The sequence below is a fragment of the Copadichromis virginalis genome, linkage group LG8 (genome assembly GCF_057382275.1).
Source record: "Copadichromis virginalis isolate Kocher_CV1m ecotype Utaka linkage group LG8, C_Virginalis_male_GT1.1, whole genome shotgun sequence".
NCBI lineage: Eukaryota > Metazoa > Chordata > Actinopteri > Cichliformes > Cichlidae > Copadichromis > Copadichromis virginalis.
Window position 1 is genome coordinate 25,737,827 of NC_140625.1, and position 25,490 is coordinate 25,763,316.

At 39.5% G+C, this 25,490-nt stretch overlaps 1 protein-coding gene across 1 annotated transcript in view; it reads left to right on the top strand.

Moving 5' to 3' along the window:
* The first annotated feature begins 266 nt into the window (after positions 1-266).
* Positions 267-25,490, top strand: part of sema4gb (sema domain, immunoglobulin domain (Ig), transmembrane domain (TM) and short cytoplasmic domain, (semaphorin) 4Gb) — a 57,656-nt gene continuing 32,432 nt past the window's right edge. The window contains exons 1-2 of the mRNA XM_085466783.1: positions 267-341; positions 8,421-8,728. Of these exons, the coding sequence (XP_085322909.1) occupies positions 8,593-8,728 (136 nt within the window). The 5' untranslated portion in view covers positions 267-341; positions 8,421-8,592. The remainder of the gene's footprint in view (positions 342-8,420; positions 8,729-25,490) is intronic.

Below are 25,490 nucleotides of genomic sequence, written 5' to 3' on the forward strand. Positions count from 1 at the left end.
GAATCTATTGAGTAAAAATCACAAAAAAGCGTACACCTGCTTATTATCTGGATATGGGTGAAAAAACATCCTTCTTAAACAATTTCTTTACTCTTAAAATAAAATTAATAGAAACTCAAACAAAACAACAAAAAGAACATGTGAGGTGGTGAAATTGTGGAAAGCCTGTGATCTCAGTGTGTGTGTGTGTGTGTTTGTGTGTCGGGGGGTGGAGGGAGAGTCGGTTGTGTTTGAGCATTGGGTAACTGCAGCAGCAGCAGCAGCAGCAGAGAAGCTCTGTGTTTCACCGCGGAGAGGTCGGTTCAAAGGATTTAGGAGCAGAGCTACAGGAAAACAAGCAGGTGAGTCCTCACTGCTGTTATGTTTCATTCCGGACTGCTTCTCCGTGTTTCTTCCACTTTTCCTTGCTCTCTATTTGCTGATGTAAAGAGGCTGCTCAGGTGAAGGTGACCAAACCGCGTGCGGTGCTGTTTTCGGCTCTCAGTGCTGCAGTCCAGGTCGGACAGGTGCACATGGGTAGATGTCCTCACGTTCATTGACTGTTTACATTAACACTCATTAAGTTATTACAGCCACATTTGTGGACGTTAACTATGGCATAAATGCATATTAGGTGCGTTTTAGTGTCACCGCGTGCTTCTGAGGACATTGAGTACAGTCACTTATTGTTTCAAGTTGAAATTAGAACATCTGCTGTGATTTAATATCTTGTAAAGCCTCGTTGCGGTGTTTTACTGTTGGAGGAAGCATCAATTTAAATGGGTAGACATAAAGCTGAGCAGTGGTTTCTAAAGCACATTAAACTTGAGAGATTCATTGAATACATTCCTTAAATAAGCTTTTTGGCACTTGTCGCCGAGTCTCGCTGTAAAAGCTGTAACTAGTGGCTTTTATTAATGATTACTTTGTAATCTTTGTCATTTATTCATGCTTTATAGATACGTTATTAAGTCATAAATAATCTCACAGATGGCAGGTTGCTTTGGCGTAAGAAGCAGCCAGATTTCTTGAGTGATTAAAAATACTCAATATCTAAAATACTTCATATTCTATTACAAATTGAAATCCTACATATGTGGGTAAAAGTACACGCTCTAAATATTAGTAGCCAAATCTGAGTAATAAAACTTCTTAGACACAAGGGACTGTTTCAGAGTGCTAACATATAATATGGCTGTGTTATACAGTAAGTAGGCTAGAGTACTAGAGGTGTAGCACAGTACTAGTATTGACACAACCCTCATATGCAAACCATGAAATTGTTATGTCAATAATGCAAGTATGTTAAGTAATATTTGTATAATTCTATCTTTGTTGTATGCTTTTGTACAGTTACTAAATGGATTTTTTTGTTGAGGGATGGGCTACTGACCCATCCTCCAACCCTGTATGTATTTTGAGAAAACTTCTGAATAAAATTAGACAAAAACAGACAAAAAAAGAAGATACAGTTAACTGATAGCATTTAATTTTTTGTATTTCCTGTAGTTCAGTCTGTATCAATCTGCATACTTTATGAGTTGGTCATGTTTCTTACATGCAGTACAACAATTTCACAATAAATGTATCAATATGGACTCAGCTGACACTTTATTAGTCACACCTTGGTAGTAATGGGTTGGACCCCCTTAATTCTTTGTGGCACACATTCCACAGTGAGCTGGCAACACTCCTCAGAGACTTTGGTTCATATTAATATGACGGCATCACAGAGTTGCTGCAGATTTCTTGGCTGCGCATCCGTGAAGCGAGTCCTTCATTTCACCACACTCCAAAGGTGAGATCTGGTGACTGTGGAGGCCATTTCAGTAAATTAGACTCATTGTCTTGCTCAAGAAACCAGCTTGAACTTTGTGACATAGCACTTTATCCTGCTGTGAGGATCCATTAGAAGATGGGTGCACTGTTGTCATAATGGGATGGACATGGTCAGCAACAATACTCAGGTAGGCTGTGGTGTTTGCTGATATTAAGGGCCCAAATTTTGTAAATGAAATATCGCATAGGCACCTAGAATTACACCACCAACAGCCTGAACTGCTTATACAAGGCAGGATTGATCAGTCTTTTCATGGTGTGTACGTCAAACTCTGACCCCACCATCAATTTAATGCCGAAGATATTGAGACTCATTTGACCAGGCAACATTTTTCCAGTCTTCTATTGTCTAATTTTGTTGAATCCATTTAATTTGTAGCCTCAGTTTCCTGTTCTTAGCTGACAGGAATGGCATCTGGTGTTCTGCTGTTGTAGCCTGTTTGTGTCAAGATTCAACAGGTTATGCATTCAGAGATGTTCTTCTGTGTAATTTTATTGTAACAAGTGGTTATTTTTGAGTTACCGTTGTCATCCTATCAACTTGAAACAGTCTGGCCATTCTCCTCTTAACTCTGGTATCTTAGTTCTGGTATCAACAAGGCCAGTTTCACCCAGAGAATGGCCCCTCACTCTTTCTTTCTTTTATTTCTATTTTTGGACCATTCTCTGTAAATCCTAGTTATGGTTGTGTGGGAAAATCCCAGTAGATCAGCTGTAGATTACTCAGGTCGACTTTCTTTCCTGCTGTGATGCAAGATAAGATAAGATAAGATAAGATAAGATAAGATAAGATAAGACAGATTTTCCAGAGTTGGAAAATTCAGAATGGGTAAAGTGATTCATTACTTATTCTACAATAGTAGTAAGAGCTATCATTTTCAGAGGCATCCTGTTCTCCCAGTATTTCCAGTGGGTACAGATGACAAGTATAGAGAGAAGATAAGTCTTTATAATGGATATTAAAGGAATCTTTTCATATTTAGTAGACTGAAATTTTCCAAGCAGTTCAATTTACACCTTAAACTTGATATAAATAAACAGAAAATACTGTACATAAGCTGTAAGCTTCATAACAAGGTGTTTTTTCTGTGATAGTGGTTGGAAATAAGTTAGAATAAATCAAACAGTTTTATTAGTTGAAAGGTAATTTCCCTGTATGACAAAATGTGATTTCCCCCCCTGATAATTGATCTGCCGTTCACATTAAAACTGGTGTTATTTCATTAAAATCTTGAAAGCCCTGAACTAATGCTTCATCTTGTGAAATATCTGTTATCAAACTCCATGTAGTGGTAGATCAAGTAGTACAAGCCAGAAAAAAGTAATTGTTAGATGTTTAAAATCACTTTCTATTTAGAGCTTCAAGAAGTAATTTCATATTCTTATTTGTGAGTGTGATTGCATGACCTGAACATAAAAAGTTCTTACTTCTATAGATTTGCAGTGTAAACAGAGGCAAATTATTTATATTTGTATCCACATCACAGTGAACACCACAGGGTGAACTTCAGTAATCTCATTTATGGCTCCTCTGTATGCCAGGCACTCAATGCTTTGAGATAAAAAAAAAAAGAAGTATAAATATAATATTTAAATATAGCATATAGCACATAATATATAAGCCCATTAAAATCACTGCAGCTATCAAAGGAATGAGAGTGTGTTTGGCATTTCAAGTGGCATCAGTTGAAAGGAAAACCAAAAATAGCTCACCTGTTTTATTGATCTTTCTGCAGAAATGTCAGGCTAGGTGTTTTGCATATTAGTCTCAATGGAAAACAGCTGCATCATTCTTTATATATTTCATACTCTGGAGTGACGACTTAATCTTTTTGATGGGCACCAGCTGCAAGAGACCTGTGGTTATAGAAACTGGGTTAAAATTTCCCATCAGACCTGTCCCGCTCTTTGGATCAATAAACTGAGTACAAGGTGTTTTTGTCACCGCCTGCTCTTTTGTGCAGTTCCTCTTGTCTTCATGTCACATTGCTCGTGTCACTGCCAAGGCAGATGTGTTTACCTTTCCCTCTTGGAGTTATCAGGCTTTCATAAGTGGGAACACATTGGTGTCAACACCATTGTGGGCAGGACACACAAACACGCCAATGCAGATGTGTTGAGACAATGGTGCGTTTGCTGTGTGTTACACGAGGACAGCAGTTGACAAAAACAGGACAAAGAGCTTCTCACTATGCCTTCATCTGCAGTTTTGTCAGAGCATGATTCTGGAGGTTCTTGGCATTTGGAGCAGCTATCAAACAAGACACATGTTGCGCTGTTGCTCTCCCCTCGCTTGCAATATCGAAGGGGAACCGCGCCGATTTTGTACATCAAAGTGTGCTTACAGGCTTTTGTGAGCACGAAAGTGTGCGTGAAAAAGTTTTCTAGTGGGAGCTGTGAAGACTGATAAAAACAAATGTCACAAATGATGTCAGCATTAGCTGAGTGTAAAAGTTTAAAAATGCAAAAATTTTGACTATAATCTCTCAATGGAGTGTTATTCATTTTGGGTAATGACAATTTTAAAAGAAGTAGTGTGGACTGGGAAAAAAGCTTTTTGTTTTGGTTCTACTTCTTTTTTTTCAAACAAGGATGTGAATTTGACAAATTCTAAGAGCACAGTGCTAAAATCTCTTACGGCTGTCATCATATAAAGCCAACTTCTGATTTAGACTGCCTTTTACAGAATGTATGAAGCACAGCAACAGTTGACAGAAACCATAGATAAATACAAAGACTAGTATCAGAAGCAAATAGACTTTGGAGAATAAAGTAGGCCACTTATGCATTACACCTACAGGAGCTGCTCATGCCATGAAGCTTCTGGCATTCAGTTTTTGTGCTGCATTAATGCCAGAGGAGGTTTTGGAAGGCTGCAGTTGTGATGTCAGCAAAGCGTTGGCTCCACTCTGCTCAGATCAGCTGATCTGATCAGCAGGTTCATGTGCTTGTGGAGTTCCAAACACATGTTGCCAAGCAGGAAGTTGCAAAGAACCCTCTGGTTGAAAAACTATGCAACATCAACACTTACAACATGGTTGAAGGGTGTTTCTTTGCATCTCTTCTTTAGTTTTTACATTTTAAATTATTGGCTGTTTTAAGTGCTGATACCGAAACTTTAGCGGTATCAGCACTGGACAGTAAATAGTGACAGATGAAAATTATGCCTTTAAATTTTTTGTTTTTGTTTGACTAAGAGTTTACTGCATCATGTGTGGCAATTTGATGCAACAATTACTACAACATGGTTTTAATGCTTTTTTAAAGTCATTTCAGCATTGTTCAGTCTTCACTTTTTTAAACTGAGATATTACAAAGGTGTTAAAAGAATTCATTTTCATACCTGAAGTCTATTTCATGCAGATGAACATATTCCTGGTCTCACCATTTGAGCATGTGTTCTCTTAACCTTGAAAACAAAGTAATTTTAATTTAAGATTTACGTACCAAGTTTTCCTGGAGGCCAGTCAACATCGGTTTGCTCAGTTGCTATCATTAGATATGGTATGAAACTACAGTTTAATGATTTATCTCCTACTTAAAAACATAATCTTGATAAAAAAAAACATAGGCCTACAGCTTTGAAAATATGTAGAGCTCCTCACTTGAGCCTAACATCTTGTAGGTGTGTTTGGGATGTTTGTTTGACATTAAGTTTTATTTCTTAAATCCAAACCATCAATACTGAGTACACATATCTGGATAAACAAATGCATCATAATTTTTCACCATCTCATCTCCTGCTTTATCATTTTACAGTTTGGTTCCAGGGATTAGCACCCTAACTTATAACTGAAAGGTCATCAACCTCATTGTGCTTCATGCTGGGAGTGATTTGCAGCAGCGGCAGCCGTGGAGATTAAAGCTGGGAATTCTCCAGTGTCACTGCGCAGCAGAGTGTGATTCACAGCGTAGACCCTTTGATCGGTGACAGTGCCAGGGAACGGGCAGCCAGGCGAAGATTGCGCTGATGGCACAAGGCCTAATCTCTAGATTATCCATCATGCTGCACCCAGCTAATTAAGAGATGTGTGTTGCAAGATCACATCACGCAGGCGCATTATTTAACTCTCCAAACTTTTCTTTAAATGGTCTGCTACGTAACAGCACCTTAGTCCTTCTCTTTGGCTAATTGGTTGTAATCAGAGAGCAGTGATGCATGTCAGCAAGTAATTTCATGCTCATGCTGTCAAGTGAGAAAGTTTATGCACACCGCCTCTTCATTAAAGTTCATTGATGACGTTTTGAAATATCACACATCATTCATGTGGTTCCTGGTAGGCATCAGGTTCAGCATCATGTTTCATGACCTCCTAGTAGTTTCCTATTACCATCTATCTACACCTTAACTATAAAGTAATTAAATATATTTACTCTCTCTCTCACACACACAAACACACATGTATTTGCTACAGAATTAGATTTTATCTATCGTAGGTAGTGTGTGCAAAAAATGTAGCAATATTCAGCTAGTGGATTGGATTCCAAGCAGAGTGTCTCTCTGTGGAGTTGGACACACTGCAGCTCTACAATCTTGGAGTAATGATGGTGATCATAGTCCTTGTTCTACCCTGCAGCCTCAGTGAGCACAGCATAGCAGCACACGAATCCCATTCTCCACAGCAGATCTTGAGAACAGTAAAAATGGAGGATTAGAAGTCCGACTGATCACGGGACAAGATCGTTTCTGGAGAACCAGCTGAATTATGTGGGATTGAAGTGATTTATCTTGTACAGATACATTTAAATACCTGAAATTAGTGGCAAATATAGTTGGGCAGCTCTTACTGTACCTGGATTGTCCACCCAAATAATCTTTGTGTTGTAAAATCCTGCAAAATATTTTGTGATTATAATTTTTCTACTTTCCATACTACACTCGTAAATGCACCACACTGATTTAAATGTACTTTTCAGACATCGCAGGAATGAGATTTATTTTAATTAGAGATGGCACGATACCACTTTTTTATGTCCGATACCGATACCGATATCATAAATTTGGATATCTGCCGATACCGATATGAATCCGATATAGTGTTTTTTAATCAACAAAACTGTTTTTTAAATATCTTGCTGCATTTTGCAAGTCTGCAAGTTCATACTCAAGTTTAAAACAACAACTACACTAAAGCTATTCTGTTATACCTGTATACAAAAAAAATATTTCATAGTTCAGCAATACTGATCAATCTAATAAACTTAGACCTACACCATCCTCCCTATTCTGGTATTTTAAAGAGTACTTAGCGTAAATATTAAGCAACCTAACTAATAGGGTTCCAACTCCCAGCAACAACAAAAAGAAAGAAATAAAAAATAAGGAACCACCCCTCACGCGCCACCTCATGATGCTTAATCGACGTAATCAACCTTAATTTGATGCAGTGTGAAAAAAATACACAGAAATCAATTATTTTTCAAGAAATATTAAATAGATTCAACATCTTTCTTCAACAAAATTGCAGACTGCACAGATGGTACCTTCCCAAAGTAAAAAGTACTATAGCTTACTAGGGTATATATTAGACTTAATAGTCACTATATACAGTAATTGACTTCTATTCATTTTACATCAAATTAAAACTTTGGGTGTCAGATAATTATTTATTAAAAGCTCGACATTTTAAATGAGAATAAGAAAGAAAAGTATGTCTTTGTGCCCCCTTTTCCCTGTTCATGCCCTATCGGCCCCCCTGGCTAAACTTTGCTAGATCCGCCCCTGCACAGTTACCAGCGTCAGCTACGTAGAAAAAGATCCTGGTGTAGAAAGAAATATTAAATAAATTCTAACAACAGCTTATCAAGCTTAAACGTGCTGCTGTTGTTCAGCCGCTGGTTTCCTCTTTCTGGTGCAAAGTGGGCCAAAAACAAACAAGAGACACGGACTCGCGACAGAAAAGCCGATCAGCTGATCATTTAAGCAGTTTCATGATTGAAGTAGCAGCCGGAGAGCGAGAGGCAGTCGCTTGTTAAGCTTAACGTGGGAATGCTTTACAAACATTCAGAGATGGACTTACACACTTGCTTTACTTCTCTCGGGGATAACTTTGTCAGAGATGAAATGCCAGGTTGCTAGCGAAGCTCCACATGCTATCCAGACCACCGACAGGTCCGGCATGCCACAGCTGCTCTATCACGTGATGCATACTGCTCCGACTGCTAACGTTCTGAGGTGAGTTACGGCGTGTTGCAAGTTTTGTGAGGTGCTTTCGTGATATTTAATGGATCGGATTACATTTTTTATTTTTCTCCGATATCCGATCCAGTAATTTAGGTCAGTATCGGACCGATACGTAATATCGGATCGGTCCATCTCTAATTTTAATACTATTTTATTGCCCACTAAAGAAGGGCCAGTCAATAGCTGGGTTGATTTGCCGCATAACAAGTACATTTCTGGCACTTTGACATCCTTTTAATCTTTCAATTAGTCCAGCGCAACATATCCACTTGGGTGGTGGAGTCCTTGTCCTGCAAACGTTTGTTTTGTTCATAAATGAGTGAAATCCATCACCACCTTTTGACAGCCGCATCTAGTTTGGTATTCAGGATCACATCTCTTTTAGTAATACACATTGTTTTTCTCTTTCTCTGCACAGACTCAGTGTGTTCTCAGCTGGAGGATAATCAAAGAGTCTGCGCCTGGTTGCTGCTGGGCCTGAAGATACACGCTTTGCACATTTATTTCATTATTTATTTATTTATTTTTTGCATACAATAAACAGTGAGCACAAGCAAGTCTCTGCTTGGACCCAGGTCTGTAGGTTAATCATGGGATCAGTCAAGCCCTTCCTACTCCTCCTGCTGCCCCTGATGTTTTTCAACCGACTATCACAGCTGTGGGCCTTTCCCTTCAGCCCATCCTTGGACCTGGATGTCACTGCGAGAACTACCGTCTTCTCAAAAGGTGAGGATCAAGCAGATTTTTTTAAATTAAAAGTCTTAAACTGTGATTAAAGCTCTGTACAGGGGGGTTAGTGGTAAAAAGGAGATAATTTTAATCTTCCAAAGCAATTTTTTTTAATATTAGTTAAAGATTTAATCAGATTATCAGGAAATGGATGATCCTTTTTATCCTAATCTGATCATACATACAAATGTTAAAAAAATCGTTATTTACATTTGTATATGCTGGCCCGCAAATTTCCTTAAAGATCATAAAAAAAGCTCCAGAACATGGCGTGATTTTTATGTTTTTATCAAAATAATCCAATTAAGGTTGTTGTACAACAAGGGGTACATTGCAGACAAGGATTACAAACTAAAAGATGATTTAGCATCCTTAAATGGTTGGCCATAAATGGTTGGCCAAAATATAAACAAATACTGGCCAAAAAATATGGAGCTCAAGTTTTGCCCCCCAGCATAACTCCCTGAATAAACAGCAGCAGAAGACATCCTGTTCTCATCCCCGAAAGCATTATGGCTGTGTTGAGCTAGGGGAGCTATTCCACCTCCTATTAATCCCATTGTACAGCAGTTGGCTTCGGTCAGTCATGACCCAGCTCTAAGGCCAAACCAGAAATGGAAAGGCATGAGAGTTGGTGGCTAATATGAGCATTTACTGTAACCAGTAAAAAAGAAAATAAACAAGAAAGCAAATGAAATGTGAAGTATGTTCATCAGTGGTATGGTGAGGCTGCCAACTGTGGAGTAACATAATCTAGACCAGAGTGTACGATCACATAGATGAAGCTGAGATTTCAGCTGAAGGATTTTTATCCTAGACCAGGTGTGCCAAATCAGATTACTATGGTGTTGGCATGAGTAGTTCATGGACATCTGGGGAGACAGAGTTGTCATTCACATCTCTCCACAGATTACCTAAGACGGAGGCCATCACACATTTTGAGATGGTTCTCAATTTGTAGGACTGACCAAGATTTAATGCCTAAAAGAACAATTTACACTTGCTTTTAGGCGGAAAAAGCCACATACTATTTTTATTTTCGCAGTTACAATATTGATATTATCTTTAAACTGGCATAAAATAACACTTTGCAGCATGATTATCATCCAAAAAGAGACCAGATACACAAAAAGAAACACAAAAAAGTATGAACAGGGACAAACTCCATTAATACAGTGTATTTCCAGATGGATCCACAAACACATGTGCACAACCCAGCTAACAGATCGCTGTCCTTATTTGCTACTGCTCCGACTGCTTCCTCCCCTCCCTGTTACGGAAGTGGCACAGTTTTTGCAGTTGGCCCCAAAGACAGCTCCTTCATGCTCAGAGTTATTAATCGCCTCTCTCATGCCCTGTCCTAGATCACACAGCTCAGCAAACACTTCTAATGAAACAATAGACAAGAAGCCTCCATAAAAGAGGACCTGAGCACATTAGACCTGATTACTGTCTGTGCAGAAAATACTGCTGAATAGGTGTGTTTTGGCACACAGTGGGTATTTACACACACCATCAGCACGTCTTCCTTACACCTCCACCTCTTACTTCCCACCAGCTCACCTTTACCCTCCCTCTCTCCTCACTTACTGCAGCAGAAGCCAGCTGCAGTGAGAAGGGAACTCCAGCACAGACAAACAGTAAGGGCTGGTGCTCTTACCTCCACTCCACCCCACTCCACTTTTCTCCTCTTCGGTCCTCCGAGGATGAGTATTATTAGCGGGCGGGTGGAGTTAACAGGGCCGGCTGTATTGCTAGCCGAGCTCTCTGGTGTCATAAGTGCTATTGAGAGTATTGCAGGGTGAGATGATATTTTGGAGATGGGAGGATGTGCTGCTTGATGTTCTGAATCACAATAACTTTGAGAGCGACTGTAACACAGCAGAAGCTGGTTGTGTATTTGTTCCCGGTTCTGTGGTGCATTTTCTTGATCCGAACTGAGTGGATGATTACTTTGTTTGCTGGAGAGAGAGGTCTAAGGTCTGAGCTTTGCTTCAAAGTGCACTGATTGGTTGAGAAAAGTACACTGAAGAACAATGAATAAAGAAACCGTTGTGGAGCTATTTACTGCAACTACTGGGAGGTGAAGCATTGACCAGACTACGAATATCTTTTGGTTATTTATCAAACAAATGAAAAGGGCTTGCTCTGTTGAGTGCTCATCAGACGGGAATGCATGCAAAATTAATTTAGCCACCATCTCTAAATAAAGGAGTCTCTGCAGCTGTATGTGTTTGTCCTTTCCTACTTCAGACTTAGCTGCTGTATTGCTGTGGAATTAAAGTTGCTTGGATGAACGATTTTTATGTTTGGCTAAAAGCTGTTAATAAGATGTGGATGAAGGCGTGCCTGGGTTGGTTTGGAGAGGACCACCACCTCTCACCATCATAATCTCCTTGCTGCTCCAATCTGTACATTTTATTTTAATCAATTTAGTCATTTAAATTAGAGACTCGTGCTTTTTAAATTTCTAGTTTTGGTCTCCATTTTATGTTAAGAGCTGGGTTGTGAAACTATTTATCTAAACTATATACAAACCCAGTTCCCAAAAATTTGGGATGGTATGCCTGGTGCAGGTAAGACCCAAACACAGTGCTCGGAACGTAGGGAATAAAATAATAGGTGGTTTTATTAAACTGAAGTACAAAATAATACAAAAAACAATACTAGGAGACTCAAACCATTGACACAAGGATACCATATTGCAAGGGAGGACAGAAGGAAATGCAGACAATATATACACAAGCAGGATAACGAGGGAAGAGGCCACAGGTGGGAACACAGCTGACACTAATCCAGACAAATGAGACAAGGGAAGCAAAACTGAACAGAATACACACGAGACAGGAGATTCTCAAAGTAAAGCAGGAAGTAACACACACTGAGAAACAAACTAAGACACATGGGCTTGATACTGGGACAGAAACAGATATGGAGACGTGACCATACTGAAGAAATAACAAAATGCAGAGATGAGACTAGGACAGACATGAACCAGAAATCCAGAACTATAAATACAAACTCAGCGGCACCTGAAAATAATATGTTCAGACACTAGAACATAATTAACTTATGCTTTCAAAGAAGTAAATGACAAATCCAAAGGAACACTCAAACACTGGGTCAAAGACCCAGGATAATGACAACTTTTGAGAATTACTGCCTCTCTGTCCCTCTTTTGTCGTCCCTGGCCCAACTTTTTTGAGAACTAGTAAAATGCTTCAGTTTAAACTTTTGATATTTTATTGTGAATAAAATTAGATTTTTAAATCATTGCATCGTGCTTCTATTAACACATCTCCCCTGATGATTAGAAAATGGCATTTTTGGAATTAGGGCAGCATGGTGGTGCAGTGGTTAGCACTGTTGAATCATAGCAAGAAGGTCCTGAGTTTGCTTCCAACATCTGTCTGGGCTTTTTCTGTATGGAGTTTGCATGTTCTCCCTGTGTTTGTGTGGGTTCTCTCTGGGTACTCCGGCTTCCTCCCACATTTCAGAGACATGCAGTTAGTGGGGTTAGGTTAATTGATGATTCTAAATTGCCCATAGGTGTGAATTTGAGTGCAAGTGGTTGTCTCTCTACATGTGATAGACTGGGATAGGCTCCAGCACCACCAGCACCTGCTTATCCAATTCCATGACCCTGAATTGGATAAGCAGAAGAGAATGGGTGGATGAATTTTTGGAATTGGGTGTATAATTAAGCTATTATTGCAACGAGTACAGGTCTGTTGGTGAATATTTGCTGGTTTTGAAAAGCAGCAAATCAAACCTGGAGGCACCGTAGAAGCTGAAAATAATGTCAGTCTCTGACTTTCCACTGCAGAATGCAGTGTTATATTTGTTCTTCAGGCTCACTATTATCTCCTCATGCTGGGCAGGTACTGCCTGTATCTTCCTGCTATGTGCAAGGTGTCCTGTGGCTTTGGTGACTTTTTTATGTTTTGACACTACAAACTATCTTGTTAGGTTTGGAAAAAGAGTGGTTTGGTGTAGCATAATTGAAAAGTGACAAGTTGGAAGTGATCCCTCACTAATGCTGTAACCTGCCTAAGGACACCTTCTGCTTAAGTCATGAAAACAACATTAACTGAGGCCAAGAGAACAAGCTCACCCCAGGCTCACCTACAGAGTCTTCTGTTTAGTGAAGCACAAACACAGCTGCAAACAGCAGTTGTTCCCATCAGGCACATTTTGACCAGGTTCTGTAAATGCACAGTGGAAGAACTTATCTGTGTTCTGTCCTCACAGTGGTCAAGTTTGTGACAATTCATTTACACATCTCTGACTGTGCCTAGGATTATAAATCATACATACTCTTCTTACTGCGGGCACTTTTCTATGCGGTAGCCTGAGCTGTCATTACAGATTTTCTTTTTCTCCTTGCCCTCACAGAAAGTTGTCCTTGACCCAGTTTCTAATCATCAGGGAAGGCGTGTGAGTACATGTGAGAGTGCAGAACGTGCACGTGTGTCAGCATACGTTTCATCACTCTTAGGGCATGCCCTGCGAATGTGTGCTGCATATTTGTGTGTGTCATGTAGCGGGAAGCTTATTAAGTGCCATGTAAAAATCCTGCATACATGCATCTCCTGTCACTTTCCTCACTGAGACATGTCAGCGGGGAGGACGGGGGAAGGGAAGTTTCTTCTCCTTTTGATGATATGTGGGTGTCACTATCTGTGGGAGGATTGATATTATTTTTCTTTGCTGGCGCTCATTAATTTACAGTATGCTTTACTGGTTTGCTGCATGAGTGGGAGGAGAAGGACATGATGTATCACAGAGAGAGCGCTTGGATATGTATATAAGAGAGAAAATGACAGAAGAGGTCTTTATGCTCTCTTGGTGAGAACAGGTACATCGAAAAGGCCACCAAAGGCAAACAAGCAAAGAAATAATTCTGATACATGATTTTTTTTTATCCAATACTGAGATGAATCTATAAATACTATTTAATACTTAATTCCTTTCTTGATGTTAAAATGGCCCCACTATTTTCATCCACTATTTAAATAGTGGATGCTCGTATTAAACATGGCCAGGGTTTCAAATAAGGAGGTTCCTTGATTTCTGACAGTTTTTTTTACTCTTGGCTCCCATCATAATGAGAGGGGATATCCCTAACATGGTCATCTAAATCTCTGGCTGCGAGCATGGAAGCCCCATCTGTTGTTCAGACCTTGTGGTTTTGAGGAGCAGTAAATCAGAAGAAAGTTGTCTGATAGGCAGACAAGATAAAACTTGTTTCAGAGGATGCCTTGGCAACAAGACTCTGTATAAAATAGATAAAGATTATTTAGAATTCTACTGCTCTAGTAGAGTCCAGAAATAAAAAAAAGACAAATATTGGTCTTATTTTAAAACAAAAGAGTTAATGTTATGTTGAAGGAGGTTTTTTTTAAAGTGAGTTTTTTAAACCCTGAGAGTATAACCCAGCTTTCTTTTCAACTTTGGATCTTTTTAGATCTTTCATTTCTTTGTTTTTGTGCATTTATCTTACTTTTATCAACCTTTATCATGCAGACTATTTAAAATATGCCTGTGCTGAACACACCATCTGCGGCTTGCAGCTTGTCTCTTGGAGTAACAAAGAAAACTGATCTGCCTGAGGAACAGAGAGGACTACTGCTAGCCAAACCAGGCATTCTTAACTCTTAATTTCTCTGTAGTTGGTTGCTTTATTAAAATACTAAGATCCATCGACTGTTTTTCTGCAGTGCTGTTCTACTCCATTTCAGCAATTAAAGCACTTTTTTACTCCAAGCCTCATTAACCTAAGCACTTTTTATATGCCCTCATTTGCTTGGATAAATGCATCATGTATCAGGGTTCAGTATATTGCCCAAGGGTAGTTTGACCCAGACTCAGGGAGCCAGGGATTAAACCATTATCTTCCAATTAGTACACAACCTTATCTGTCACCTGAACCACAGCCATACAACTAAAAGACAAGTTAGTTTATAGTTATTAAAGATGCCATCCCAAAAAGAAATGTTACGTTTGGTGGCAATATGTTTGCACACAGTTTATGATAACCAAGAGCTAGTCACTGATGTGCTGTTAGAAAGGTGTCAGAAACTTGATGATATTTCCCTGTGTGGACAGCAACTGAAAACCACCAAATATGTGAAAGCTCACGCACAGTAACATACAGATCAAGTGTGAGGATGAGGTTGATAGTGAAGAGTGAAGAACTGGCACAGGGACAGAGGCTCCTTCAATTATAGTTCGATTTTGAGCTATGTTAGGCAGTGGTCTTTAGTGGGAGTTGCTGATAAATCCATTGTCCCTGCTCAGCACCACACAGCAGACAGATGAGGTTGCTGCTGATTTGATGAGTTCCTTTATCAGTTTGTCGAGACGAAACATAGCTAAAAGCTCTTCTAAAAGAGACTAAAAGTAAACAGAGACTAGACTAGCTTTTCTAACCAGACAGCTTTCTTCTGGCTAATCAAACTAGCTGCCATATGAATATTTCTAAATAGTTATTTTGACCATGATGCATGTGATTGACTTAATAAAACATCACTGTAGCGGAAAATAGAAATGGTATTGGAGCTTTTCCATTTAAAAGAAAGCAAAAATACTGAATGCATTAAGCATTAGAAATCCACCGTTGTAACCTTTATGGGCAGGTTTGACAACTAAACATAGATTGTTTTTGTGGGCCACAGTGCATTTTTCCACTCCTAGAAGTGAGATTAATGCTTGACTGTGTCCTGAACTCAATTGTTTGCCCATGGGGCTTGTGCTTTGGCATTTCCTACCTCTGCCACCAGACCTGAAGTAATGCCGTTCTGAAATATTGATGCACTGTAAGTTACTATGTTGAGAGCTGGGATGTAACAAGAGGTCTTGGTAGTAAGGTTCCTTATAGATTGCACCATTATTGTGATATTGGCAGTAAGAAAGCCTGCCAGCTTGACGCTTCTGTGTAGATGAATTGTTTTGCATCCAGTATGGTAATTACACCACTAATGATCATCAATTTACTGCTCAACAAAGTCTGTTAATATCTTAGTCTAACCAGCTGCATCTTGTGCATAACAGTGATGATTTACAAACTGTATCAGCGAGACCAAGACTGCTCAAACTAAAGAGGTTTAATCTCTGCTGTTATTTTCTGTTACCTTTTTTTTGGGGGGGGGGTGTTCTCAGTTGAGACATTTTATGCCTTAGACCCTTTAAATCCCTGAAGCTTACATGGTGCTTTGATCCTCTTCTCCTCTGATAGTGTTGGTGTCTGATTCAGACACGGCCTTATTAGTAATTCAGTGATGGCCGATGTGCCAGTCCTGCAATGACACTGCCACCATTTGAGTGGGGTTATGTTTTTCCATCTTATCTAAGATGAAAGTCTTGGCTTTCCTTCATCTTATTCTGCAGTCTCCCTGGTTGGACAAAGTCTTATGAAAGTTTTGGCTCTGACACAAGCTTTAAAGACAAGGTATTGTATTTGTGTCATTATTAATAGTGGGGTAAACATACCACTGCCACTTTGATGTGCAAAATAAGCATGCACATCAGATCGGGACAGGCCTATTTTTCTTCATATTATAAAACTTCTTAAAACTTGGTCGATTTTTGTAAATTTCTAGCCAGCATGAAATCACCTATTTTGAAGCCTCACTGGTAGCATTTTGGCCACAACCATGTTGTTTTTTGAAGAAAAAGAAGTGACCACATTTGGAAAAAATGTTGGAGTGCTACAATTTACTTGGTAAGCAAGCTGCATAAATAAACTATATGCATACTGTGCACAGACAGATACCTGCTAACTGGTGCAGATAAAAAGTACTTTATTTCACTCAACAAAAGTGAACCACAAATGGATTGTCTTGGATAGTCTGCACAACACAGAAAGCCATATTAGCCAGATAGTTTACTAAAAAATGCTTACTAAAGAACAGTTTTTGGCTATGACAGCTACAGTATTCATGTGTAAGCACACTTGTCAATCAAAATGGCCATGTTCCTAATTTTAAGCCTCACTAGTATTCAAACAAATGATTTATAAGGAAAGACCCAGTCAGACGTCTTAATGCATTCTCAATCATCCAGGTAAGTAAATCTTCAAAAGTTGATTCTGTTCATCTGGACTGAAAACCAGTCAGAGTTTTTATGAAGGGAGAAACCTATAGAGACCATACAAGGTTTCAAATATGCCTCTTAGTGTTCTAAAATTGGGCATTTTTAAAGGGGGGGTCTATGGCGATTGACTTGCTTTTTGAACCAACCTCAAGTGGCCACTAGAGGAAATCTAAGGAGCTTGGGAAGAAAAGCATCTGGACTTCTTTAAGTTGCTTGAAGACATTGCACCTTTAACTACTTTTGGACAGAGAAAACAGATGGTTTGAAAGAGGAGTGAAAGAAGCCATCTATGTCCGCTGCGAACAGCCATCCTTGAACAGAGATGGTGGCTTACGACACCAACTGTCTGCCATCTATAATCCAGTTTTGAGATCCTTTCCCAGACGCCTTAACGCCCACTCACATCCTGGGCCATTTGACCTCAGTAAATCACATGATAGGGTGTGGCTAGGTTTCACCCGAAACCTTGGCTGATTGTGACCTACACCCGTTTTCATACCTTGGCTCGTGTGATTAGGTAGAGGATCATCAGGGAGTTCATGACCCTCTTGGGGGACACTCCCCTAGGACTTAAATCTTGGCCTCTCCACCATTTGACCTTAGAACTGAAGAAGCTTCTTGGATGAGAGGTGAAACGTCTTCAAGCAACTTAAAGAAGTTCAGAAGCTTTTCTTTCCAAGCTGACTACAATGACCTGGATGACTGAGAACCTTCACAGATACTAGAGGAAATGCAGTTTTTGTTTCTTATGCCTAATCTTCACTTTACAGTCTTGGATTGCACATAAATAATAGTTATTACAGCATGAATTACACTTTGTCCTATGGATTTTCTTATTCACATAATAGTTTGCTCTGACAAGTAATTACCATCATAAACAATATTGTTATTACTAAAACATAAACAAATTTGATTTGACATGCGTAAGTGGAAACCTGTCAACATACTGACAGAATCCATTGGCTGGAGTGTGATGTGCCACAATTTAATGAGCAGCTGTGTTTAAAAAAAATACTAATTTTCCTGCACTTCACAATTCACACTACCCATATGGTGTAGAAAAAACACCAGATGGAGAGAGTACTGTGAACTGGATCTTCCTCCTGTAAGGAATTGGTCCCAATAAAAGCTGCTGACAGTGAACAGTGTGGATTATTCAGCATATCAAGGACAGGTCGTCACAGTGACAGACACTTGTAAAGATAAATTGCTGCTGCATATTTTGCTTCTTTTTGTATGAAGCTCCACTGACCTTTTATTCAGCTGAAGGCAAAGGCAATTGTGAAGAATCTGAGAGATTTGTACTTCAAATCTTAGTCAATTAAAAATAAAATGGCTAAATACCACTAGAAAACCATGAGAGAAAATAAACCTGGGCATACTGACCCTTTGAAAGTGTGCACATCTGTTATCTTTTATTTTTCTGTTAATTCTCTGTCAGTGTTTAGAAGTCAGAATTATGACCAGGGACATCATGAACCATGTCCAACTTGTTTTTGCGGTAAGAAACTGCAGGTGCAGTACTAAATTTTACAGATGCATGTGCACATCTTGTAGCTGTGCACTTGAACCTGAGGGCAGTGTCGGGTGCTCTTTTTTATTTTGTTTATGGTTTGCTCTGTTTCTGTTTTTCTTTAGCTGCCACATAGTAAAAAAGAGTGTTAAAAACAATGAAAACTGCCCACTGCAGCCATTGTTTGTGCTTCCCATTCATGCTTTTTTTTTTAAAGCAAGCTCCGCTGTTGTTTTCTTAATCTTTTAACCAACTTTTTAGCCATTCTGAAACTGCACAAGTGGACAAAAACACAAGATAATAAATCATGTGACATGACCTCACCCACTGATTTGGGACTTCTTATTTTTAAGCTTTAGTGTTCAGAAGTTACGGATGAAAGAAGAGTGCTCACTTATATTAGCATCAATGCATTCATACAGGTGTGATCCACAGACACACATACCAGCTAATTAGTATTAAGTAACAGACTTTAGAAATATAATAATTTCTCTTCTTCTTGGATTTTTTGAGCCACACAGTACAGACCGTTATCCTGGTAGCTGAGTTATTACTATCAGAAGAGGAAAATAACATGCTTTTAAGTGGTTTTGAACATTTTGACCTTGTATGGAGATAGAGCCCCTTTTGAAACATGTATCATATGGCATCTAGAGGCCCTGTAGGTACTGTCACATCTGTGCTGACTTCATTTTTAAGCTTTAGGGGTTGCCCTTTGGTAGCAACAAGTGTTCAACTTTGCAAAATGGTCTGTGTCCATCCGTGAATGTCTGATCTTTTGCTAATCCTTGTCTGACCTTTTCTAAACATAACCAAGTGGCCTTGTTACAAGTGACAGCTAAGAATGAAAAAGAAAATAAAAACTGAAAATAAGTGGTCAGCTAAGTCTCGAAAAATTTTCTTAAGCACAAGATCTCCTGGATGTCCAGTCTCCTGGATAAAAGTCATGTGTCCAACCCATGCATCTACCACAAACTACTTCCTGCATCAACTTTGTCGGTCAAATCCCTGAAGGCAAACTTCTTCCATGAGAGAAGTAGAAACAAAAAGGTGTCAACAAGCATGTTATAAACAAGTCGATCGTTTCTGAGTAAACTGAAAATTATGTCGGTAAAGCAACAGTGTCAACTACTAGCAGATGGTTGGAACAAAAAAATAAAAAATACCACCCCCATCTCACCAAGAAATAACAGGCTGAATGGGTAAAATATTATCTTGATTCGATGGTATTGTATATTCTGCAGTTTACAGACCTGCTAATTGTCTTTTAAACTAAATAAACACTTTAAAATTGCATATTTCAGTTTGTGCACAGCTTCTGTATTTGCCTGTAATAATTTCCTATGGTAAACATCATAATATAGAAAATAATGGAGTCAGCAGATGACACGCCGACATACTTCACTTTTTGTTTTTTTAACCTTTGCCTTTATTCTTGCACAAGGTCTTCTGTGCATAATTGCTTACATAACACACAGTCATGTAGCTGACTCTTGACCGTGGTAAAGAAGTAAAGAGTTGCTTATATAATGTGGATAGAGTTGAAAGAAACTGACACTGCTGACAGTGTCCAAAGAAATCAAGTCAGGCTTTCCTTCAAGCCTTTGTTCCCAAATTTTCTGTGAGCACGTGTGCGTTTTTGTTTGTCACATGCTCGCCACAGTGGGTGCAGCGATCGGTGAGTCACAGAGGAAGTCACACACTCAGACTGTGACAGACACGCATACAAACATACAGTGGATTTACTATCATCCAGGACCCCACATGGTGGATTACAAGTGTGTCTGCGCACAATCTGGCTACGCCACCTGTGACGGCTCAACTGCCGAAAACGCGCTCATTCTGGCAAACACACAACGCACACTCCTCAGATCTTCTGAGTCACTGATAGAGTTGTCTTTACTCTTTTTCAGGAGGCAGATGATGTGTGAAATAAGCGTGAAGAGTATGTGTGTGTTTGTGTAACCACTGACAGATGTTTCTGAGGAGCATTTTGACCTCTTCCCCTCATCAAACCTGTGTACTCTGAAGAGTCAGAAGAACTGATGTGCAAACACACACACACTCAAACACAGTAAATGAACAGTAAATAGAAACCAGCCAGCAGGCTAAGAGGTTTCTGGCACACCTCAGTGCTCTGTTGAATTTCCCCATTGATTTTGCAGCAAAGCACGAGGTACATTGTGTGTCTCTCTGTATGTGTGTGTGTGTTTCTCTGTGTGTGTCTACGGATATAAAATAATGGCCAGCTTCATGGAACAGCAGGTTGACATCTGTGTGTGTTGCTAAATAGATATTCATAGCAATCCTCTTAGTGATAATGATTTTTTGATTTTTATTTTTCAATATCGAAAACTACATTAATCTATATTTCTACATTGAGAACAAATCAAATGTAATATAGAATATGTTGCTTCTTCTAAGGAGTGCTTTTGGGAGGCAGAAAATTTAACTAAAATTAAAAATATGCACATTTTGATACCAGATGGTGTTCCTGAAGGAACAAACAAGGAATTTGTGACTCCTCATGCAATCAAGCTGGGGATATTTTTTCTTGTTAGTTGAATGTGTAAACTAATATACACTAGAACCACTAAGAAAATATTTTCATGAAACCAGTATGAGATGATTTGAGTTTTGTGGTATGACAGATTATCCTGTTGGAAGCAGTGATCAGAAGATGAGTAAACTAGGCATAAAGAAGTGGACTTGCTTCACATGTTGTGCGTTCACAGATGCTCTTCTGCTTACCTGGTTCTAATGAGTGGTTACAGCATTTGAGTTACTGTTGCCTTCCTATCAGCTCAATGACATCCATTCTCCTCTGACAACTGGCATCAGTAAGACATTTTTCTGCAGAGAGCTGACACTTACTGGATACTTTCTCTTTTTTGGACTATGCTCTGTAAGCCCTAGAGATGGAGGAAAATCCCAATAGATCAGCAGTTTCTGTAATACTCAGGCCAGCCTGTCTGACACCAGCAACAATACCGCAATCAAAATTGTCTTTATTTCCTATTCTGATGCTCAGCTTGAACTTAATCAGGTTATCTTAACCATGTCTTATTAATTCCACAAGCCACTGTGGCCCACCCATCCATCCATCCATTCGCTTCCGCTTATCCTTTTCAGGGTCGCGGGGGGCGCTGGAGCCTATCCCAGCTGTCATAGGGCGAGAGGCGGGGTACACCCTGGACAGGTCGCCAGTCTGTCGCAGGGCCAACACACAGGGACAAACAACCATTCGCTCTCACACTCATTCGGACATTCACACCTAGTGACAATTTGTATTATCCAATTAACCTACCCCCACAAGCTGCATGTCTTTGGACGGTGGGAGGAAGCCGGAGTACCCGGAGGGAACCCACGTAAACACGGGGAGAACATGCAAACTCCACACAGAAAGACCTGATGGTGGAATTGAACTCAGGACCTTCTTGCTGTGCGGCAACAGTGCTAACCACCGTGCCACCGTGCTGCCCCCCCACCAATTCAATTCAATTCAATTCAATTCAATTCAATTTTATTGATATAGCGCCAAATCACAACAACAGTCGCCTCAAGGCACTTTATATTCTACAGTAGATCATATAATAATAGATTCAGAGAAAACCCAACAGTCATATAACCCCCTATGAGCAAGCACTTTGGCGACAGTGGGAAGGAAAAACTTCCTTTTAACAGGAAGAAACCTCCGGCAGAACCAGGCTCAGGGAGGGGCGGCCATCTGCTGCGACCAGTTGGGGTGAGAGAAGGAAGACAGGATAAAGACATGCTGTGGAAGAGAGACAGAGATTAATAACAGGTATGATTCAATGCAGAGAGGTCTATTAACACATAGTGAGTGAGAAAGGTAACTGGAAAGGAAAAACTCAATGCATCATGGGAGTCCCCCGGCAGCCTACGTCTGTTGCAGAATAACTAAGGGAAGATTCAGAGTCACCTGGTCCAGCCCTAACTATATGCTTTAGCAAAAAGGAAAGTTTTAAGCCTAATCTTGAAAGTAGAGATAGTGTCTGTCTCCCGAATCCAAACTGGAAGCTGGTTCAACAGAAGAGGGGCCTGAAAACTGTGGACCCATGGCTGGGTCCCAAGCCCAGATTAATGGGGAGGGTTGTGTCATGGAGGGTGTCCTGCTCAAAAGAACTTGGCCAAATCAAACATGACAGGGTGAGAAAGAAGCAGATGATTTGCTGTGCCAACCCCCAAAGGCAGTAGCTGAAAGAAGAACAAGAAGTCTGCATGCCTAATTGCAAAGAGTTCCTGCCATGAGAAATTTTTGTTAGAAGTCAGTTGAACAAACCTAATGAAATGGCCAGTTAGTGTGTGTACTGTTACAATGGTGGATGCGCATAGTAAACACTTTAACTTTCAATAATTGCAATAAGTGTACGTACAAGTTACCACTGTGAGCAAAGAGGTCCCAACTCTTGTCTTGGGAAAGTATTTTGCTACTCTTGGGTCTGAATGATGTCAGTGGACGTAAGTGGGTAGATATCCCTAATATGGTCAATTGAGAGACATGCTTAGGCTTTGACTAAAGCCCAGCTCACCTGGTGCTCAAATTTTGTTTGCTAGAATAAATCTAGCTTAAGAAGCTCAAACAGTAGATAAACTGAGGAGCTACATCAAGGGTCAGTATAGGGTTTAGAGCACTCCTGTAATTGCTGCCAATTGATTTTTCATTTCTGTGATTCAGACTAAAGAAAAAGTTTCTCTTTCATACCTCGGACTCAAGATCAAGTGGTATGAAATAGCAACCGCTCGCGTCATACCAGATCTGAGACCAAGGTCACTCTACCTCTGCTGCCTTGAGCCCAGGGACATTTTGTGTCACCACAGTCCTTCTCATCAGCCCTGTGCTTGTTATATCATACAGTCACTATTTTTATAAGATAGAAACCAAGGCTTTTGCTTACTTGGATGAGTCACGAGTAGCGGGCTCTTTACATTGCCTTGGGTTGAGATTTTGTGTTTGCATAACTCTTACTTTAAAAATGATCTCGGAGAGTACGCAGTGTTCTCGTGAGGAGGAAATTGTTAATGTCATGCATTTTTTAATGCGCGTGACTGTGTTTCTTTCTTTATCACACTTTCTTCTTGAATGTATCTCATGTATGAGTTTGTTTTCTGATGTTCCCAATTTCTTTTAGATTATATTTAGATTATTTGCATGTGCAGTGGAGTGTACACCCTACTGGGTGAATCCTGGCCCTTCCTACCAAAGTGCCCTCATCTACCCTTCAGATGAATCCCCTCCTGGCGTGTCCTGACCTTTGCCTGTGTTGGATGACATGCTCATTGCTCACTCAAATCTAAAGTTGACAGGCTGAAAAAAGATAAAAAAAAAAAAAAAGAGGTACACAGTCACGTGGCTTTCATTGATAGCTACAGTAGCTTTGCAATAGTTGCTGATAAAGTTCGTGGAAAGTTGAGTTCATGGAAATGAACTCTGGAAACAAAAAACGGATCATTCTCAATTTATTAAAACTTTTAGTTACTGCTCTTGCCTTTATAGCAGTCACTAAAAACAGGTTTGAGGGTGCAGGAAATGAAAGCAGGAATGCGATCACTTAAATCTTACATAAACTATGAGGCAGTCCAATTACTGGAACGAAATGATCAAATTTCAGCTGTTTTCAGCACCTATCATAATTAACATACTTGTTTAGCTCTCCCGTTTAGTGAGAGATAAAAAAAGAGGTTGGAAGATCTGACTACGATTTTGAGTTATTTACACAGAGAAAAACAAAGAATATGTTTTTTTAAGTTAGTATGTAAGCAGGTAATAAAGCATCAAAAAGCCTTTAACGGTAAAAGCTCATACAAGAATTATCAAAATGAAAAAAGTAAAAAAGCATTGAATTTCAAAGAATCTTCCCTGTTTGTAACACTTAAAAACTGAACTGTAAAGTCTCATTAAAACTGCATGTGTGGGAGGACTTTTGAAAAGTAAAATCCTCTCATTCTGAAAATGTGCACAGCACAAAAACAGAGCTGTGCCTGGAGTCCAGTTAATGTTAAAAGATTGAGTGCATCTTATTAGTTCTCTGTCCCACCTAGGAAATTACACTTTATATATTCCACAAAATACTAAATTGCTCACACTGCACAGACATCTTTTATACACTACATAAAACAATGCAAACCGACAAAGTGCAATCTTGATTTCAAAACTGCTGACAAAAAAATGCTGACTAATCCCCTGCAGGGGTGCTCCTGAGGTTGATGTGCTAAGTGTGATGAGTAATTTAGGTAATGTGATTTAGGTAAAGTTTGAATATTTAAATATTTAAGGTAGCTGTCATACAAACTATGTATTATGGCTACTCATTTATGTAAGTCTTAAGGCGCTAGTGCAGCAACAAATGTCAGCTGCTCTCGTTAAACTGAGAAGGGTACATTTATAGTACAAAATCAGCTTGTCTTCTCCACCATGGAATCAAAGATTTTATTGCCCTTGATTAGTTTTATTGCAGCTTACTCAGAAGTCACCTGGATAATTGATGCCTTTCAGATTACCTTTTAAGGTCATTGCACATTTCTTTGCAGCTGCATTCCAGGCTCTGGTTGCCTAGTTACCCATCCAATGTATTTACTCCCAGTCCATATGTCAAGTGCTAGCTGTTTCAGCCGTTCACCTGGAAGCTGAGAAATGCTCGGGCCCACTTTTGCTGCTTGTAGTTATTTGACTGTAGTCGCTTTAAGTTGCACTTTCTATGGTCTCACCATGTTGCTTCCAGTGTGGATGCACTTTTAAGAGAGATGCTCAAAGTCTAAACAAGACCATGAACTCTATAAAACTTTCTTACACTCCAACATACTCCAACACTCCTTGTCAGTGTCTTAACATAGACATTAAAAACAGTCTTCTACTACCTCACAGAAAATTAGAAATATTCACTATTACTGGAAGAGCAGTGGCTACAGAGGATTACAGTTTTTTAATTTATAAATTTATGCTTAAAATAAATATTTTAAAAGTAAATTTGGTCTTTTTTTAAACATAACTTTAAAAAAAAGGAAGAATGAATGCTTTAAAACTTTTTTTAAAGGATTTCCTCTACCAGGAGCTGTGTGTGCATCATCAATCTTCTCAGCCTCCATGCGTATAATCAGCCTGACAGCCATAACGGAGCTGGTATGATAATA